General features: G+C 40.1%; 1 protein-coding gene across 1 annotated transcript in view; it reads left to right on the top strand.

The window, feature by feature from the left end:
• The window catches only part of Hectd1 (HECT domain E3 ubiquitin protein ligase 1), an 86,684-nt gene that overhangs the window by 52,965 nt on the left and 11,943 nt on the right, over positions 1-21,776 (top strand). The window contains 11 exon segments of the mRNA XM_028869679.2: positions 976-1,115; positions 1,513-1,836; positions 3,101-3,267; positions 3,357-3,533; positions 6,966-7,802; positions 8,496-8,717; positions 13,365-13,498; positions 15,032-15,154; positions 16,938-17,094; positions 18,572-18,794; positions 20,577-20,631. Of these exon segments, the coding sequence (XP_028725512.1) occupies positions 976-1,115; positions 1,513-1,836; positions 3,101-3,267; positions 3,357-3,533; positions 6,966-7,802; positions 8,496-8,717; positions 13,365-13,498; positions 15,032-15,154; positions 16,938-17,094; positions 18,572-18,794; positions 20,577-20,631 (2,559 nt within the window).

Here is a 21,776-nt window from a genome sequence, read left to right as displayed (position 1 = left end):
GGTTTTAGAAAACAGTCTCACCAATGAGTCTTACCTTGAACATGAAGATGTTTATTAAAGTTCATCTGATACTGAAGTAGCTCACAAAATCTTAATACCATTCAGTAAAGGTATAGCCTCTTCAAGGAGGACACAATCTCCTCTTCAACTGAGAAAATATTTATTCATTATTATTACGGTTGTTTTTCGTTTGTTTGTTTGAGTCAGTCTCATGTAGCCCAGGCTGCCCTTGAACTTGCTAATTATGAAGCTGAGTTGACTTTGAACCTTTTGATCCTCCTGCTTCACCTCCCACATACTGGGGTTGCAGAAGTGGACCATCCTTCCCATGTTAAAATTTTGTATTTAAAAAACGATATAAAACAAAAACAAAACAACAACAACAAAAAACTGGCGGTGGTGGCACATGCCTTTAATCCCAGCACTGGGGAGGCAGATGCAGGCCTGGTCTAAAGAGTGAGTTCCAGGACAGGCTCCACAGCTACAGAGAAACCCTGTCTCAAAAACTAAAAAAAAAAAAAATACAATTACAGATGTGAGTCACTGCACCTAACTTTTATTTTTAATAGAGAAGTAATTATGACAGCTTCTTACTTTGAATATCTACAACTTGAAAGGTATTTGAAGAGCAGTGTGAATGGAAGATGTTTTTGTACACCATAATGATGTCATAGTACCTGATAGTACTCTGGTGCTGTGGAGCTCAGGGACCGTGCTCGTCTAGCACATGGAAAGAGCCCCTGGGTACAGTTCCCTAGCGTTGCGGACTCTGTCACCTGTAGTGCAGCTCTGGGACTGGAACACTTGATTTTTTTGTGTGGCCTTTAGGTGTGTATTTTAACTTTTGGCTAGGTGATTATTTTAAAAATATCATGTTATAACACGGTTGACTTTGAAAAGGTTGGAAAGGGTGGCTTACTGTTCTTTTCAATAGAGTTTTCAAGGTGACAGTCTTCTGTGTTTACTCTAATTTAGGTAGCAAAGCAGTGGTATGATTTTGACCGATCCTCATTTGTTTTTGTTCGAAAATTAAGAGAAGGCCAAAATTTTATATTTCGGCACCAGCATGATTTTGATGAAAATGGAATCATTTACTGGATTGGGACAAATGCAAAGTAAGTTATTTCATTTAAACTAAAGTGACAGTTCTTAGCTTGGAAAAATTTTTAGGTAGTAGAGTAAAATTATTAGATACTCACTGAACATTCTTCTACTTAAGGAATTTATCTTATATGTTAAATTTAAGATTATATCCCAAGTTGGCCTTGAGCTGGCTGTGTAGCCAAGGGCAACCTTGACTTCCTGATTCTCCTAAGGAGTGTATCACCATTCTCAGTTTATAAGACCTCATATGAGGGTTGGGGATTTAGCTCAGAGGTAGAGTGCTTGCCTACCAAGCGCAAGGTCCTGGGTTCAGTCCTCAGCTCCAGGAAAAAAAAAAGACCTCATATGAACTAATGCAGATTGCCTTAATGTTGATGTCTTCTTTTTTTAATTTTAATTTTTGTGTAGAACTGCGTATGAATGGGTAAATCCTGCAGCTTATGGACTTGTAGTAGTAACATCATCAGAAGGAAGAAACCTGCCATATGGTCGCTTGGAAGACATACTGAGTCGTGATAATTCAGCTTTAAATTGTCATAGCAATGATGATAAGAATGCCTGGTTTGCCATAGATCTGGGTGTCTGGGTAATACCATCAGCATACACCCTTCGTCATGCTCGTGGCTATGGAAGATCTGCACTGAGAAATTGGGTTTTCCAGGTATCCAAAGATGGACAGAACTGGACTTCTTTGTATACCCATGTTGATGACTGCAGTCTCAATGAACCAGGGTTAGTTGAGGAGTCTTTGCAAATTGGGGGACTCAATAAAGAGCCTTGTTTATTTTAGAATTGTATTTTGGGGAGCTCTAGTGTTCGAAATATTGAAACAAAATTTTTTTTTCTAAAAACAAATTGCTTGATACATAGTTTAGATATTGACAGTTTGAAATACAGGTTGTATTGAAAATGTCAAAAAGATCAGAGTAGGAGGCAGCATGGTGGTTCTTGAGTGAAGGCGTTTGTTGCCCAGCCTAATCACCTGAGCCTAAGCCACAGAATCACATGGTGGACATAGAGAGCCAACTCCCCAAAATTGTCCTCTAACCTCTACAGATGAGTGTCCTTGCACACACGCTCCCATGTACATGCATACACACACACACACACACACACACACACACACAAAATAAATAGGGGCTGGATAGATGGCTCAACAGTTAAGAACACTGGTTGCTGTTGAGAGAACCTAGGTTTTGGTTCCCAGAACCCACATGGCAGCTGTCAGCTGTCTATAACTCTAGTTCCAGGGGACCAGACACCCTCACACCAATGCACATAAAATAAAGTTAAATTAAAAAAAAATAGGGCGGTGGTGGCACATGCCTTTAATCCCAGCACTGGGAGGCAGAGGCAGGTGGATCTCTGTGAGTTCGAGGCCAGCCTGGGCTACCAAGTGAGTTCCAGGAAAGGCGCAAAGCTATGCTGAGAGACCCTGTGTCAAAAAAAAAACCAAAAAAAAAAAGAAAAAGAAAAGTCTCAGATCAACACTTAAAAAAAATTCTCTAAAAGAAAAAATTTTAATGCATTTAAAATGGCAAGAATTTACAAAGAATTTTTTTAGAGTATTTCTTTTCCTTATAAATACTATCCTTTTGCATTTTGCAAATCAAATAATTTGACATTATAGATTAAGTATTTTTAAATTTTCATATTTAATTTATTAGCCATTTTTGTAATCAATTTTGTTTTCTGAGACAGGCTTTCTCTGTGTAGCCCTGGATGGCTTGGAACTTACTCTGTAAATCAGGCTGGCTTTGAACTTACAATGATCCACCTGCCTCTGTGTCCTGGGTGCTGGGATTAAAGGCGTGTGCCACCATGCCTGGCTTTTTTTTTTTTTTAAATCAAATTTTAAGTGATGATTAAGGGTATATTTTTTTCCTAAAGTTTGTTATTGTGTAAGAAAACCTTCTCACTTCCAATATATTTTTCATGTGATTTGTTTGTTTTTAAAATCATGTATTAAAACTCTTTCTGTCTAATGCATTTACAGATCAACTGCAACTTGGCCACTTGACCCAGCAAAGGATGAAAAGCAGGGGTGGCGGCATGTGAGGATTAAACAGATGGGGAAGAACGCTAGTGGACAGACACACTACCTCTCCCTCTCTGGGTTTGAGCTCTACGGCACTGTCAATGGAGTGTGTGAAGACCAGCTAGGTGAGGCGCGGACATGAGGCTGTTCTGAGGTCCCACAGCTGCTTATTAAAAGTGACTTGGTTTCTGTCTCCCTGGTTCTGCTGTCCTAGGAAAAGCAGCTAAAGAAGCGGAAGCAAATCTGAGAAGGCAGAGGCGCCTGGTGCGTTCACAGGTCCTGAAGTACATGGTTCCCGGGGCCCGCGTTATCAGAGGCCTTGACTGGAAGTGGCGAGATCAGGACGGCAGCCCGCAGGGGGAAGGCACGGTCACCGGGGAGCTGCACAATGGTGAGTGCGTGCGTGGTCAGCAGCCTGGTGCTGAGGCCAGGCGTGAATGGTGAAGGTTTTCCTTTTGTCCCGGGACAACTTGTAAATCGTATGACTACCTCAGACCTTTGTAAAGAATTGATAAAAATAACGATTTCACATTAAAATGAAAAAAAAACAAACAAAGCTGGCCACAGTGGCATACATCTTTAATCTCAGTACTCAGGAGGCCAGCCTAATAGTTCCAGTCCAAAGACCTTCATGGTTGAGACTCTTTCTAAAAATTAATAACTCATTTATGTAGAAATAAATCAGTAAAAATAAAGTCTTAGATTTTGACTAGAATCTGTTTGCTAATAGTGTAGAGTGAGTTTCAAGATAGTATAAATGAAATATCTTCTTGATACATTTCTTCTCTTATTCCTCAGTGTATTGTTCTCAAGGTACCAGTAAACCCCAATTTTAATTTTGAGTGTTTTTCCTTGGTAGTTTCAGGGTTTAGGCAGTACCTTTTTCATACTGTATTAAAGCCAATCAAAAAGAAAAAGATCTTAGCGTTCAGTAGGTCAGAGGAGTCGTTTCTTGATCTCCTGGTAGATTAGTACAGTGGTGCCTGGTCTTCACCCAATGATAAACTACTGTTAACTCCCAAAGCGGCTATCCTGCAGATTTCTTCTTTACATTTAAAAGGCTTACTTAGTAACAGATGTTTGCTTAAACTAGGTTCTCATCAATTGTACTGAGCATTAAGAAATGTAAAATGATTATATTCTTGTTTCTAAATATTTAAAGAGCTATAATAAAAAATTATGGAGTTGGGAATTTAGCTCAGTTGGTAGAGTGCTTGCCTAGTGTCCGTGAAGCCCTGGGTTTGATCCCTAGCCCCACACATATCCAGGCCTGGTGGTGTTCCTAGATTCGAGACTGTCTTTAAAAATAAAAATTAAAAGAAGATAGGTCTTAGGAGAATAGTTAACATTTGATTTTATAGTGTATTTACTTTAATGTGATTTGAAGCATTTAATTTAAATAACTATTAAATTAGTCAATTTTATTGTTTTAAAGGTTCCATTCCTTTAAAATTAACACAATTCTTAACACATTTTTATAGCATTGAACCCTGATTGCAAACAACTAAAAACATACACAGGTTTGCAGTGAGATAAAATGTAGACTACCAGCAATAGTTGAGATAACAAGAGCATATTTAAAACATCATTTCTTAGGTGTCTTATTCTTGTTAATGAATGCATATTCTCTATTATAAATTGAAATGTGTGGCTTACTAAGAGGATGGTAGCTAATGTAATGAGGTGCAGTTCATTTTTATCTGAATGGAGTCAGCTAAAACAAACACCTAAGGAAATTAGAATCTTTATTTCAGAACTTAGAATTCAAGAAAGACACATGTTTCTGATCCTTCAAATGTTGCAATTCAGTTTTGGCTTCAAACACGGTCAGAGAGAGTTTGGTTTACCTGCCTTCTGGGTAAAACATATATTATTATATAGTATTATTTTTATATTTATATGTAAAATATATATAATTTGGAAATTTTGGTTTTTCGAGACAGGGTTTCTCTGTGTAGCTTTGCACCTTTCCTGGAACTCACTCTGTAGACCAGGCTGGCCTCGAACTCACAGAGATCCGCCTGGCTCTGCTTCCCGAGTGCTGGGATTAAAGGCGTGCGCTACCACCGCCCGGCATAATTTGGAAATTTTAGTATATTTTGGTATCAGTGCAATACAAATCTCAACTTTATTTAATATTGGGGTAATATTTTGAATCTTTCCTTGTCTTATGCTTTTCTCTGTAGCAGAAGAGTTAGTTTAATGTTGATTCTTCAATAGTTATTTCAGCATACAAATGCAAATTGGAATAATGTTTATAGATTTGGGGTGGTCAGTTTTCCTTTCAAATAACTCATGAACAGATAATCTTCAGGGGGCTCAGTGCTCCTCTGAGCCTCATCATAACCTGAGTTTAGTGTATGGTGGTTGTGTGGTGTGTGTTGGTGCTCAGGTACATGAGTTTAGTGTATGGCGGTTGTGTGGCTTATGTTGGCACTCAGGTACGTGAGTTTAGTGTATGGTGGTTGTGTGGTGTGTGTTGGCACTCAGGTATGTGAGTTTAGTGTATGGTGGTTGTGTGGTGTGTGTTGGCGCTCAGGTACATGAGTTTAGTGTATGGCGGTTGTGTGGTGTGTGTTGGCACTCAGGTACATGAGTTTAGTGTATGGCGGTTGTGTGGTGTGTGTTGGCGCTCAGGTATCCTGGACCTTACTTCAGCTCTTCCAGCCCGGTGCACTTGCACATTTTAATGCGTGTTTCTCCGGGTAGTTGGCTCCTAGTAAAGGAAGACTGCGGTCACTATTAGCCTCCTTCCTAAGCAATTTTTTTTTGGGGGGGGTGGGGTTGGAATATTATCCTTTTCAAAGAAACTAACATTTTTCAAATAGAAGTAAATATAGATTGAAAATATTTAAGTTTTTACTTGCTTTAGTTTATTAATTCTAAAAGAGCTCATCTTGCTTTTAAATTGTTTCTAAGATGTTTTGGTGCTTATTCAAATCTAGTAAATTTACCCATAAGAAAATGAGGTACCCACCAAACCTTTGAGAACATCTGAAATGCCAGCTTAGTATTTTATCTGAGCGAGTAACCTAAAATTTCTATAAGTGACCCGGGAATGTCTTACCTGTCTTTTTTAGGGTTTATTCAACCTTAGAAATTATTGGTGATTTAGTGCTTCTTCCCTGAAAGAACATTTGGTCACTTAGTCATATTTAACAGTTCAAAAATTTTTGCTTATTGAAATCAGTATTTTTCTTTCACATTTAAAGAAATTGTTCCTGTGGTTGGGGATGTAGCTCAGTGGTAGATGCCTGCGTGTGCCAGGCCTTGGATTCCACCCTCAGCACCATTAAAAAAGATTTCTACTCCCATTGTGAACAGAACAGATGCAAATATCACTTTTACAGTGTTTTAAAATATTACCACTTGGCCAGGTGGTGGTGGTGCACATCTTTGAGGCCAGCCTGATCTATAGAGTGAGTTTCAGGACAGTCAGGGCCTACACAGAGAAACCCTGTCTCAAAAAAACAAAGAAAAAACAAAATGAAAGACTATCACAAGTCTTGGGCTGTCCAGAGATAATTGTAATACAGGGAAGAATTTAGAGGTATCCCAGAAACCTTGTGTATAGTGCATACTTTTTCCTAAATATTATTTTGTAATGACTAAATAGTATAGCTCTTCAGATAGACTCATAATAGTATCCAGTCATATTTTAATTAATTTGAGGACACAAACTTACTTCTGGTCGGCAGACCTAGGTGGTTAGTAATGAAGAAGTACAGCACTGATGAATCGCCGATCCCATATTGTGGAGCTACTGTCTGTCGCGCTCCTCTCTGCTTTCTGCTGGGTCTCACAAACTCCTGTCCCTTTCCAGGCTGGATTGATGTCACCTGGGATGCTGGTGGCTCAAACTCTTACCGTATGGGCGCAGAAGGAAAATTTGACCTCAAGCTTGCACCAGGGTACGACCCTGATACAGTGGCATCACCCAAACCTGTTTCATCCACTGTTTCAGGCACAACGCAATCATGGAGCAGCTTGGTGAAAAACAACTGTCCAGACAAGACCCCTGCTGCTGCAGGCTCCTCAAGTAGAAAAGGAAGCAGCAGCTCTGTGTGTAGCGTGGCCAGTAGCAGCGACATCAGCTTGGGTTCGACCAAAACGGAACGGAGATCAGAGATTGTAATGGAACACAGTATAGTTTCAGGAGCTGATGTCCATGAACCCATTGTTGTTCTTTCTTCTGCTGAAAACGTCCCTCAAACAGAAGTAGGGTCATCTTCCAGTGCAAGCACCAGCACCCTAACAGCGGAGACGGGAAGTGAAAATGCTGACAGGAAGTTAGGCCCTGATAGTTCTGTCCGAGCTCCTGGGGAGTCTAGCGCCATATCCATGGGCATAGTCAGTGTTAGCTCTCCTGACGTTAGCTCAGTGTCTGATTTAACTAACAAGGAAGCGGCTTCCCAGCGCCCCCTTAGCTCTGCAGCAAGCAACAGACTGTCGGTGAGTTCCTTGTTGGCCGCCGGGGCCCCTATGAGCTCCAGTGCAAGCGTGCCTAACCTGTCCTCGAGAGAAACCTCCAGCTTGGAGAGCTTTGTGAGGAGAGTGGCGAACATAGCGCGGACTAACGCCACCAACAACATGAACCTCAGCCGGAGCAGCAGCGACAACAACACTAACACTTTGGGCAGGACTGTGATGAGCACGGCAAGTGAGTGAGCTCCTCCTCGTGTCTGTGTGTGTGTGTGTGTGTGTGTGTGTGTGTGTGTGTGTGTGTGTGTGTGTTGGGGGGGGGACACGGGACGGGACACGGGGCCTAGGGCTTCCTTCGGCTCGGAGGCCCCCACCCCGCAGGGCCTCCGGCCAGTGAGCTCCGGCTGCAGCCCTGAGCTGATGGAGCCGTGTAGACAGACAGACCGCAGCAGAGGCAGCCCCTCGGGACTCTGCAGTCAAGCTCTGAGGAATCTAAGTTTTAAGAATTCAGATCAACGTGTATTTATAGTAAATGGTTAAACAAAATGACATGACAAAGTAGATGACTATTTAATGTTAAATAGTGTCGCTGTAACCAGTATAGCTTTCCTTAGCTCCTATTCATTTTAGCCTCTGACGGCCATTTAATTCTGATTGAAGTTATTAATGGGTCAAAGGAATTCCCATAGAAATTACAGTAAAAATTATTTCTATTGCTTGTTTCCCTTTTTGTAAACGCCAGGCTTTAAATATTTTAAACATAATAGTATTTTTTAAAACAGTAGTTTTTTAGTTGGTTTTCAGTTGGGTCCCCAAAGTTCTTGCTTTTCAGTGTTTTCATTAATAATGTTTTTCTTGGCCTTTAATAAACTATTTCTTGTTTTTTTTCTAAGGTTCGTATTTAACTGATTTGCTTCATTTTTATTTTTAGCTTCTCCTCTTATGGGTGCTCAGAGTTTCCCTAATTTAACCACGCCTGGCACTACATCCACGGTGACAATGTCCACATCCAGTGTCACCAGCAGCAGCAATGTGGCCACGGCGACAACAGTTCTGTCAGTGGGTCAGTCCTTAAGTAACACTTTAACCACTAGCCTCACGTCCACCTCTAGTGAGAGCGACACAGGTCAGGAAGCTGAATATTCTCTATATGGTAAGTCACAGCATGAAGTTTATACATATTGATGTGTCATCCATACTGTATATAGATATATGTCATTCTTGGGTTTTATTCTTGGGGATATGGAGTTTGAGGTAAGGTCTCATTTTGTAGCTTTAGCTGGTCTAGAACTCGCTATGTAACTGGGCTGGCCTTGAACTCAAGGAATCCACCTGCCTCTGCCTTCTGAGTGCTGGGATTAAAGGTGTGCGCCACCATGCCCATCCTCAGATATCTTTAACCTTTTATATAAGTTTGTCGTCATAGAAAATGGGAAACTGTGATGTGCAGGAGTATTAAAAATTATCTGATTATAGGGGCTGGAGAGACGGCTCAGGGGTTCAGAGCACTTGTTGCTCTTGCAGAGGACCTGGGTTCAGTTCCCAACCTCCTCATAGTGGCTCACAACCATCCACAACTCCAGTTCCAAGGGACCCAACATCTCTTCTGACTTCCAAGGATACTGCGTGCATATGGTTCACAGATATACATGCAGGCAAAAAAAAAATCATACGCATAAAATGGATTTTTAAAATTTTACTCAATCACTGGGCAAGCTTCAATGAAACCTTTCACTATTAGGATAAGAATTTGTACTGTATCAAACTGATAATAGAAAAAATAAAATAAAAAAAGAAGTAAAAGTCTTTAAAAAAATTTGTAAACTATTTGATAAAAAAACTGATTATAAACAAAGTACACACACATCTAAGAACTTTCATATATCATCTTCTTTTGCCTCTTGTCAATAATAACCATTGTTTAATAACCATTATAACAAAATATTCAATACCTGTCAGTAAGGCAAGAAGTGTGACAGAAGAGTGATTTTTATAAAGTGATACTTCTTATATACAATTATAGGATCTTTTGGAAAGAATTGCATGGCTGAATTTTGTTGGTTTGAGACGAGGTTTGGCTATGTATCCCTGGTTAGCTTGGAACTTGCTATGTAGAGCAAGTTACAGCCTGCTAACCTTTAATTTTGGGCAATCTGGCCTCTGTCTCCTGAGTACTGGAATTTGGGTTATTTGCCATGATACTTGGTTAACATTTGATTTTTTTCAAATTCATTATAGTTTTCTTAGAAAATTCTCAGATTTCATCTTCGTGGCTTCTGTATAGTAGGCAGAGACAAAAACTACTTAATTCTCTTAATGTTTTTAAAAAGGGACTGGAGAGATGGCTCAGCAGTTAATACTTGTTGCTATTGTCGAGGACCTGGGTTCAGTTACCAGCACCCACAGGGCAGCTCACAGGCATCTGCAATTCCAGTGAAATGGATACCTTCTGCTGGCTTCTGCTGCCCTTCGTGGTACTAGACAGGCTTATGGCTTATTAAAAATGTAAAAGAAAACGTAAAATCCCTACTTTCCAAACCTGATCAGGTACATGTCACACACACACACACACACACACACACACACACACACACACACACACACACACGTCTGATACACACGATATATACATACAAAAGGGAATTATATCTTTTGAGTTAGTTCTTTAACTCAGTACATTTGAAAATATATCGCATTGCTGGATGTGTTTTTACAACATTTGGGATTACTGCCAAAAATTCCTCTATGGGATCCTCATGATAAATTATATACTTTTATAGTTAAGTCACAACTTTATTCCCCCCGTAAACAATTTAGGATTGTATTACTGTGAATTTTTTCAGGATAATTCCTTAAAAAGTTATTACTTCCAGAAAAGTTGTTTTCCTGTTGAGATGAAGTGAAATGCTTTTACCACACACCCTTGATCATTCTGTCCGTTTTCCCTCTAGCAGGCCCAGGACTCACAGGCTAGCTAGCGCTCTGTCCTTGAGCTATATCTTCAGCCCTCTGTTCTTTTAAAGAAAAATCATTTTTGATAATTTCAAAGATAAGAGCTTATATAATGATACATTTTAAATACTTTATGTATACATCTTTTAATGGGTTTCCTTTTTCCCCTATAATATGGTCTCTTCTATTCTAAGCCAAAAATTTAATGTTTTATTGTTTTATGACAGTCATATTTCTCATTTTTGTGTTTTATCCATTAAATGTGCAAAATTTGATGATTATTACTTCAAAGTCTTATACATTCATTGAGTTAGTTATTTTCATGGCGCTCTGTCCCTTCCTACTCACTTGTTAATACAGTAATTTTAAGCCTTAAGATTCATTTTTATTTGTATGTGTGTATGCACATGTGAATATGGGTGTCAATGGAGTTTAGAACAGGATGTCAGATCCCCTGAAGCTAGGGTACAGGTGGTTGCCCCTGCCCAGCATAGTGCTGAGGACTAAACTCACGTCCTTTGCAGTTGTTCTTGCCTGGTAAGCCCCCTCTCCAGCTCCTCACACCTTAGCTCTTGATCATGGTAGTCTTAAGATTAAGAAGCTGTGAGTCCAATCCCAGCACTCGGGAGGCAGAGGCAGGTGGTTGTCTTTGAATTTGAGGATAGCCAGGGCTATACAGAGAAAATCCCGTCTCAACCTCCACCCCTCACCCCCACCCTCAACAAAAAGGGCCGCTGTGGATATGCCGGTGTGAAAGGACGTAAAATGTTCGGACTATCGACTGTCTTTAGAAGTACTAGATGATGAAGTTACTCTCTCTACTCCTAACACTAATGGACTTTTTAGGATTACATGAGGGATGTGAGTAACATTGGTCTTACAATGCTTTAATTAGATGTAAACATTATTGCAGTCTAACCTTTCTACTTTGAGAGCCATAGTTTGAATGTGTGGCATATTCAAATATTTGAAATTTAGAGCTTTTCTGGTTTCTTTCTTCATTTAGGATAAAATTTCACTGTGTAGTTCAAGCTAGACTTGTATATTTGACTTTCCTGACCCAGAGTCTAGGAGCTCAGGTTATAGATGTGTAGCACCGTGCCAGGCACTCAGAGCCTTTTATTGTTCTTATATACAAATAACAAAAGGAATGCAGGAAAATGACTTGAGTGAATTGTCAAACTGTCAGAAAAATGTCAGTATATGAAGTTAAGAGTATGTGTCTTAAAACCCAAACCACAAGTGTAATGGGTTTATTTTTTATAGAGCCATATTATGTTCATGAGAGCTGTTGTAAATTGCAAGAAAGCCTTTCGCACATGCTAAGGGTAATATATTTCGTTAAACGTAAGATGCCATTCATTGCAAGACACACCATGTTTTTAAATGTCACTGATGCTAAAGCTGTTGCCAGACATGCTTTGACTTGTCAGTAATAACAGGACACATACTGACTTCACAATATGAAGTGATAAAAAAAAAGTTTACCTTTTTAATTAATAAGTAGAATATCATGACTCTTCTAAATTTTGATTAAAAGACTTTTGGCTTAAAGGTCTGCAGATGCAGGTTACCAAATACTTGTCGATAATCTGATGTTCTTTGGGAATATGTATTTTCACCTTGGTTTAGTTCTAGTATTAAGAGTTTGTATTCACTTTATACAGCTAGAAAAAAACCTTTCCTTGTTTAATCTCATTATTCTGCTTGTTTTTTAGTAATGAACAGCTTGTTAGTGTCTTTATGTTGGATGATGTAAATTTGATACATACTTTTAAAAAGTATTATTTCTTATTTTCTGTATGTGCATATGACACATGTGTGTAGAGGTCAGAGGACAACTTCCAGGAGCCAGTTTTTCCCTCTTCTATGGGTTCTGAGGATTGAATTCAGGTTGTCAGGCTTGTGTGACAAGGACTTTTGACACGCTGAGCCTTCTTGCTGGTCCTTGTTTTTTTGTTTTTTGTTTTTTTTTGAAAGACAATCTTATTGTCTAGTTCAGGCTGGCTTTGAACTCATGATTCTCCTGCTTCCACCTACTGAGTGCTTGCATTACAGCTATAAACCATCACTCTACATGATCCAATCTTCATTGGAGGATATATCCTAAAGAAGAAGATAAAGGAGATTTAAGATTACAGAACTTGCTTATGCATTAAATCATATAGACAATGTGAAAGATACTATATACTTTTTCATTACAAATAGATGTTATTCTTAAGTAGACATTGTCATTAAATAACATGCTGGGTCTAAGCTTAATTCTTTTTGATTGACTTAAATTCTGTTTGTCTTCATAAGGCCTTTTATAAAAGCTCATATTTATAGATATTAGTTCATTTATTTATTAAATCCTCTGTCTTCTGTAGGTTTCTTACAGACTTAGACATTCTAGGTTTGTTTACAATGATGTATATGTGATATAACAGTTCTTTGCACATAGTGTATGCTCAGTAGCCATTCATGGGTGGAATAATGACTCCAGGGGCTCTTTTCACCATATTATATGTCCTGTAGTATTCAGAGAGTGAAGGTGGGGTTGTTTATATTTTTGTTATGTCTTAAACAACATCCACACGGTTGCCATTTCATAGATTTTTATAGACTGGCGTACACTTTGCGTTCATCCATTCTCTCTGCCATGCTTGTGATTAGTCTCAGTTGTTAATTATTATCTTATGTGTGTTGTTATGATATATAGGCGGCATCATTAACTGGCATTTACACTTGGGCCTTTTGAATTGTATCTCTGGTTTGCACACCCCCGATGTGAAGATACCCTGCTGCTGCTGCTGTTGTGTGCTGTTCACTGTACTGACAATAAGGCTGTTGACTTTTTTCCTCCTAGATTTTCTTGATAGCTGTCGTGCCAGTACTCTGTTAGCTGAGCTAGATGATGATGAGGATTTGCCTGAGCCTGATGAGGAAGATGATGAGAATGAAGATGACAATCAGGAGGACCAAGAATACGAGGAGGTTATGGTAGAGAGAATCTCCCATTCCCTTCACTGATGTAGGGTGTTCAAAGGCAGGCATGGTGGTGCTCCCTTGATATCCCAGCACTTGGGAAATAGAGTCAGGAAGATCAGAAATTCAAAGTCATCCTCAGCACTTGGGGAGTTGAGGCTAGTCTTGGCTGAATCAAAAAATTATCTCAAAAATAAAATAGATGGGATAAAATATTATTAAATGACAAAAAAATTTTAGTTATTAGAATGAAGAACTTTTTAAAAAGTGCTTTTTAGTATGTCTCTTCACTCAGATGGCATGTGCCCGGAGCCCACAAGACTGCTCAGTGGGAAAAGACGCTTGCCACTAAGCCTGATGACCTGAGTTCAGTAATCCCTGGCACTCAGATAGGGAAAGGAGAGACTGGAGTCCTACAAGTTGTCCTCTGATCTCCACGTACATGTGTGCTCACACATACATACACAAAATATATAGTGAGTGTTAAAAAAGAAGAGATGACATGCCGTAGTCCCCTCACTCGGGCTGGAGCAGGAAGACTGAGAGCAGCCTGGGATTCACAGGAAGTTCTGGGCCAGACTGGGCTACATGATAAAACTTTGTCTCAAAGGAAAGTTGCTAATCCAGGGACTGGAGGTGTAACTCAGTGGTGGAGTACTTACTTTGCAGACACAAGGCTCTGGGTTCAGTCTCTAGTATTGTGAAAAAAGAAAAAACACTTAAGTGTGTTCTTTATGAAGAAGGCTAGTATAAAATGCATGACAAAATAAAACACCCAAACACCTCATCAGCCAATGAAGAGAATACTTTTTTTAATAATTTATTTTATTTTATGTACATTGGTATGTATAGGATTTGAAGAGAGGGAAGGGCAATAGGAGTTAAGGGAACAGCGGGAAGGATTGCTCAGATAGTTCTTCTTCATCTATTGTGCGTGTGTGAGTTAGTGTAGTGGTCACTATTAGTGTGATGATGTAGAGCTCCAAAGAGCTAATTAAGAATATGATTATGAGAGTATGGTCATGGAAGTTTATTAATTCTTCTATAATAGGTGATGTAGCATCTTGTAAGCCTAATTGGAATGGATAAGCCATATAAGATATATAGAGATTAATCTATAATTTAACTTTAACAAAGATATGTAATGAATATACCAATAGCTCATTGAGAAAGACATAACAGAATTTATGGGAATGGCTTGAAACCAATTTTAGGGGGTTCGAATCCTTCCTTTCTTAATTACTTTCACATAAGTAGTTTCTTTGAATGTGTGATAAGGCGGAGGGCAACTGTGGAGTCATTCTATGTATGTCTGTGTGAAGGTGGTGGAGTCCCTGAAATTGGAGTTACAGACAGTTATGAGCTGCCATGTGGGTGCTGGGAATTGAACCTGGGTCCTCTGGAAGAGCAGCCAGTACTCTTAACCACTGAGCCATCTCTCCAGCCCTAAAGAGAATGATTTTTGAGTAACACTTTTCTTGGGCTAGACTGAATGAAGAGTGTTGATCACATCATTAAACCTATGTCTTTGGTGTTTTTTAATTTCAGATTCTGAGACGTCCATCCCTGCAACGTCGAGCCGGCTCCCGCTCTGATGTAACACACCACGCTGTCACCTCACAGCTGCCACAGGTTCCTTCTGGAGCAGGCAGCCGACCTATCGGGGAACAGGTAGTTAATACCATGTTTACTCTCCCTATCATGTTTTTACACCCACAGGAAAGCGTCAACCAAATGCCCGTCATTGCATGCCAAAAGGAGAAGGTGGGAGCTGTCGGCAGAAACCACCTTCCCCTGGAGCTTAGGTTCCCTGTTTCAGAGAATCGCTGATGGCTCTGGTGTGATGCAACTGTGGGGGTCTTACTTGAGACTGCTTATCTTGGCCTTTGAGTAAAAATGAGCATATACTAAAAACCAGTAAGTTTACAGTAGTCGCAGTTATACTGGAAGAAGTTGTAGTAGTCTTTTTTTTTTTTTCTCTTATTAAGACATCTCATCCAGGTGTTGGTGGCGCACGCCTTTAATCCCAGCACTCAGGAGGCAGAGTCAAGGGGATCTCTGTGAGTTCCAGGACAGCCATGGCTACACAAAGAAACCCTGTCTTTTTTTTTTTTTTTCTCTCGAGACAGGGTTTCTCTGTGTAGCTTTGCGCCTTTCCTGGAACTCACTTGGTAGCTCAGGCTGGCCTCAAACTCACAGAGATCCGCCTGGCTCTGCCTCCCGAGTGCTGGGATTAAAGGCGTGCGCCACCACCACCCGGTTTAAGAAACCCTGTCTTAAATAACAACAAAAGAAAAGAAAAAGAAACCTCGATTCCTGAGCTCTAAATTTTTTAAATGTAGAATCAGGTCTGTGCCCCCCCCCCCGTCCCCGTCCCCCCCGTCCCCCCCCCCCCCCCGTCCCCGTGTCGCGTGCGCCCCCCCTCCCCCGCTCCTGCATGCATATAGATCAGAAGTTGGTTTTCTCTTTGAATTTGGGCCATCACGTATGGGTGGTAATCACTCTGGCCTGTTGAGTTACCTCCTTAGCCTGTAGTGGTAACCCTCTTAGCAAACACTGATCACTTAGGGGTAGGCATAGTTCTGATTGCACCACATGAATCACTGACTTCTTTGCAACAGCCCTCTAAGTGTTATTATTCAGATTTCAGAAGAAGTGACCCTGGAAGTCATACATCATAGTCATACATAATATGTATACATAGAGCTAATACCATAATTGTATAATATCAATTTATCTATTGAAAAATTATTTCAGTCAAGTGTTCAGAGTTTCACAGTAAAGACTTTCATCTGTTTGTCTTACAGAAATTCAAAACACCTCCCAGTGACTTACCTACCCATTTTGTGCGAGTAATCTAGTATGAAATGAAGTTTACATTAAGAAAAAAAAAAATAGACTCATAGGAAATTGGAAAAGTACTACAAAAGGTTGCCTGTGCCTTTTGCCTAGGTTTTTCCCAATTGTTAGTGCTATGCCACCAAATTGTAGTATCAAAGATAGGAAATAGAGATTGAATATAGTTCTTTGTCATATTACCACAGGTATAGCTTTGTGTCACCACCAGTACAATATACATTTGATAAATATGTATCTTTACTCGTCTGTATTAGCTTATTTTATGCTTTAGCAATCAGTTCAAGTAAAGAAGTACAGTCTCCAGAGAGAACTAAGGACCAGTGAGATAGCTCAGTGGATGACGTCCTGCCACCAACCCTGACAAACCCAAGTTTGATCTCTGGGACTCACATGTTGGAAGGAGAGAACCAGCTCCCTCAAGTTGTCCTCTGACCTCCACACAGACATAAAAATACACACCTAAGTAACTAACTGTAGTTTAAAATGAAAGAATGACTTGACACGTAGCTACCTTATTTGGTAGACAGCAAGTCAGTTGAGGGATAAGATCTGTTCCCGAGACTGTGTGACCGTATGAGAAATTTTCCTGCCACAGGAAGAAGAGGAGTATGAAACCAAAGGAGGACGCCGGCGGACCTGGGACGATGACTACGTGCTCAAGCGCCAGTTCTCCGCCTTGGTGCCTGCTTTTGATCCTAGACCCGGTCGGACCAACGTCCAACAGACAACAGACCTCGAGATCCCTCCCCCAGGTACAGTGGTTTGAGTGTTGATCCAGTCTTGATGACCGATGAATGGTTACACGAAGTTTGAGCAGTGGAGTGCTGCTTCTCTTTGCAGGTTATGACACATTTTCCTTTAAGCCCTGGGCTGTATAAATGTTGGGACCAATGATAGATCGAGTTCAGTGTATAAAGGTGCCAAGCCCGACAAGCTGGCTTCAAACCCTGGAATCCACATGGGAGAAGAAGAGAGATCATAAATTGTTCCATGATCTAGATCCACAGGTGCTCTGTGGCACCTCCCCCAATAAATAAGTAAATATAAAAAAAAAATGAAGTTTCAAAAAAGCTGTTTCAGGGCTGGGGCTCATCTCGGCTGGTGAAGTGCTCGCTCTGCAGACGGGAGGACTGTGTTGGGGTCCTCAGCACCCGTGCCGAGAGTGGGAGGTGGGGTGGGGAGAAACCGGTTCTGCTCCAAAGCAGCTGCTGTTGTTGCGAGGATCCAGGTCTGGTTCCCAGCATCCACAGCAGGCAGCTGACAACTGCCTATAACTCCAGTTCCAGGGGTCTGACATTCTCTTCTGGCCTCTGCAGATACATGAACACACATACACTTGGAAAAATACATATGGGGGAAGAAGCTGGGTATGGCAGCTGGTGTCTGGGATCCCATTACTGGGATCAGAGACGGGGATTTCTGGGTCGTTCTGGCAGCCAAACATAAGTAAAAACATAAAGTGAAGACAACTAAGGAAGACATGGTGTAGACCTCTGGCCTCCACACGCATGTGTGTGCACAAGTGTACAAATGTACAATGCACATGACACATAGCATAAAACCCAAACAATCAAAAATGGATATTTCAGAGGAGCAATCCAACTTCGTTCTGTCTTAAGCAGAGTTGGGATTTTATTAAAGGTATTCAGATGGGTATGTTGGCACATACCTTCAGCTGACGGGCATCTAGGTTGTTTCCAGGTTCTGACTATTATGAATAGGGCTGCTATGAACATAGTTGAGCATGTATCTTTGTGGTATGATTGAGCATTCCTTGGGTATATGCCCAAGAGTGGTATGCCTGGGTCTTGAGGTAGTTTGATTCCTAATTTTCTGAGAAACCGCCACACTGATTTCCATAGTGGCTGTACAAGTTTACATTCCCACCAACAGTGGAAAAGTGTTCCCTTTGCTCCACATCCTCTCCAACATTGACTGACATTAGTGTTTTTGATCGTAGCCATTCTGAGAGGTGTAAGGTGGTATCTCAGAGTCGTTTTGATTTGCATTTCTCTGATGATTAAGGATGTTGAGCATTTCTTTAAATGTCTTTCAGCCATTTGTGATTCTTGTTTTGTGAATTCTCTGTTTAGCTCTTTAGCCCATTTTTTAATTGGATTGTTCAGTATTTTGATGTCTAGTTTCTTGAGTTCTTTATATACTGTGGAGATCAATCCTCTGTCAGATGTGGGGTTGGTGAAGATCTTTTCCCATCTTTCATATCTTTAGGAACACCTCACTCGGAGCTCTTGGAAGAAGTGGAATGCACTCCATCTCCTCGACTGGCTCTCACACTGAAAGTGACTGGGCTTGGAACAACTCGGGAAGTTGAACTGCCACTTAGCAATTTCCGATCGACCATCTTTTATTATGTACAGAAACTGCTTCAGCTGTCTTGTAATGGCAATGTGAAGTCAGATAAACTGAGGCGTATTTGGGAGCCCACTTACACGTAAGAGATTTTAACTTGCTATTGAAGCAGACATCGTTATTATCTAGGCCAAGAAGTGTTGAGTCTCTGTATTTTACATTACAGGAACAGAAAAGATTTGTTTCTGGTTTTGTTGCTTTGCAGGAACCAATAAGGCTGTTTCTGACTGCAGGTGTAGGATGGCTAAACTTAAGAACTAGAACGATCTTTGGAGACCGTCTAATCTAGACTCAGGGTTGAAAACAGTGTTACTTGAATTTTTATAATTGCATATGATAGAAGTACTAAATATACCTTATTTGTTCTTTTTGTGGATATGTGTTAGGCTTTCTCTCTATTCATTCCACAAATAATTGTCAATGACATGACTGATTTAATGTGCTTGCAATCAAATCTGTACCTGAGCTATACCCCCAAAGATTGAACGTTTTTGTTTCTCAATTTCAAAATCTATAAAATGAAGCAGAATTGTGAGGAATTAATGGATTAACACATGTGAAGTGTTTTCAGCTATTGTTTCTAGGACCTAGTAAGTGCTTAGTATTTAATTAGTATTTTATAACAAACAAATTGTTAACATGTAATTTCACCTATGTTAATTGGGTTTATGATGTTCTTAATAGTTCATAATCCTAGATGATATCTGATAGAAGTAACGTGAGATAGAAGGTACACTGGTTTTATCACCTTCTCAGACACTCAAAATTGATTTCACTGTCTTAGAAAATAAGCATTTCTTACTGATGTTGGTATACGACTTTAATCCCAGTGCTAGGGAGGCAGAGACAGGTGGTTGTCTGAGTTCCAGGACAACCAGAGCTATATAGAGAAACCCTGTCTTGAAAAAGAAAAAGAAAAGAAGAAGAGAAAGAAGATAAGCATTTCTCATCATCATAGCCTTTCTGTCTGCTCATAGAAAAAAAAATTTAACTCCACTTTATTTATGTAACTGTAAAAGAAGTCAAAACATTTAGTATATAGAGTGTTCATATCTTTAAAAACTTGGTGGATTTGGGCTGTTGAGATGGCACAATTGGCTAAAGACTGCTTAATGCCAAGCCCGGTGGCCTGAGCTCTAGTCCTAGAATCTACTTGGTGGAGGGAGAGAACTGACTCTCAGTCCTCTGGATCCCACAGCATTCTGTGGCATGTGTGTATCCACATGTACACATGTGAGCAATTTCAACAAGTAAATTGAAAACTAGATTTGGTGTATGTATTCTTTGTCATTGTGGGGTGTTTTTTTTTTTTTTTAAATTTCTGTTTTTTGAGACAGGGTTTCTCTGTTTAGTCCCTACTGCCTGGCCCTGGCCTTTGTTTTGTTTTTTAAAGATGGAGTCTCTCATGTAGCAAAGATTGGCCTCAAACTTGCTATGTAGCAAAGGATGACTTTGAATTTATGATTTACCTGCCCCTGCTCTCCTACTCTTAAGTACTGGACATGTACCACCACACCCTGTTGATGTGTGCTTTCTTTGGAGTATTTTGTCTTAAAATTTCTGTCTGAGCCAGACAAGGTGTCATGTGGCTATAATCCCAGGACATGGGAGGAAGAGTGCGGTCAGCAGAATCAATTTTGAGGCCAGCCTGGGATACATAGTCAGAGTTGTTGCAAAGAGTAAGGGTTGGAGATAGACCTCAGTGGTAGAGTATTTGCTGGCCTCTCTTTGAGTTCAGTGTTTAATGACATATATGTCTAATGAATGACCTCATTAAAGTATATTTGTAAAAATTAGATCTTTATTGGAAGTGAGTATAAATCACTTGATTTATGAATTAATTGAATAATGTCTTTATGTTTAGAATCATGTATAGAGAAATGAAGGATTCTGATAAAGAAAAAGAAAATGGGAAAATGGTAAGTTATTTTTAGAAAATGGGTCTTAGTTACTTAGTGAAAAAAAGTAAAAGATTATCTTAGTTAGTGTTCTATTGCTGTGAAGAGACACCATGACCACAGTAACTCTTATCAAGGAAAGCATTTGATTGGGAGCTGGCTTACAGTTCCAGAGGCTTAGTCTATTATCCTCATCGGGAGCATGGCAGCAGGCTGGAGTGGTGCTGGAGAAGTAGCTGAGAGGCAGCAGGGGGAGAGAGACTGGGCCTGGCTTGGTGGCTTTTGAAACCTCAAAGCCCACCTCCAGTTACACACTTCCTCTAATAAGGTCGTACCTCCTAATCCTTCTATTCCTGTCAAAGAGTGCTACTCCCTGACAACTAAGCATTCAAATCTGTGAGCCTGTGAAGACATTTGGTTCCCTAACCACACCCCCCAGATTTCTAGCCATATAGTGCAAAACTGCATTCAATCCAACTTCAGAAGTTCCTATAATCTGTCAAAGTCTCAACAGTGTTTAAATTCCAAAGTTCAAAGTTTCTGAGACTCATGGCAATCTCTTAACTGTAACCCCTTGTGAATCAAAATGCATATCACATACTTCTAACATACAATGGCACAGAATATACATTACCAATCTGATTCTAAATCCAGAACCATGTATCCAGAGTTGCCAAGTTCTGCTCCTTGATGGGACTGGAACCTGCCCTGTTGGAACCTTGTCCAGTGACATTTGCATCAGCTTTCTGTCGTGGATTGTGTCCTTCACTACCTAAGCTTTTCTTTAAATCCTTTTTACAAGTTGAAAAGTCGCTGGGTGGGATCTTGCCCTGAGATCACCATTCTCTGTATTCCATTTAGCATCAGGCTTTTCTTTAAATTTTGTATTTCCTTGAGCACAGGACTTAGCTCCATTACACTTCCTGGTGCTCCTTTTCTCCTCAAACTGTACATTTTGTTCTCAGTGTCCAGCTTTTTTCTTTTCATTATAGATCTGCTAAGAGTGACCACTAAAAACCACATGGCATACTCTAAATTAGGTTGTCATAAATAAATGCCAATGCCATTAATCCAAAACTCTTTAATTCTGCCTCAGGCAGATTTCTAGGACAAGGGCAAAAGGCAGCCACATTCTTAGCCAAAATATCGCAAGAATAATTTCCAGG

The sequence above is a fragment of the Peromyscus leucopus genome, chromosome 14 (assembly GCF_004664715.2).
Source record: "Peromyscus leucopus breed LL Stock chromosome 14, UCI_PerLeu_2.1, whole genome shotgun sequence".
Taxonomy (NCBI): Eukaryota; Metazoa; Chordata; class Mammalia; order Rodentia; family Cricetidae; genus Peromyscus; species Peromyscus leucopus.
The sequence above is the reverse complement of the archived record's forward strand: the minus strand, read 5'-3'. Positions and strand labels throughout refer to the sequence as shown.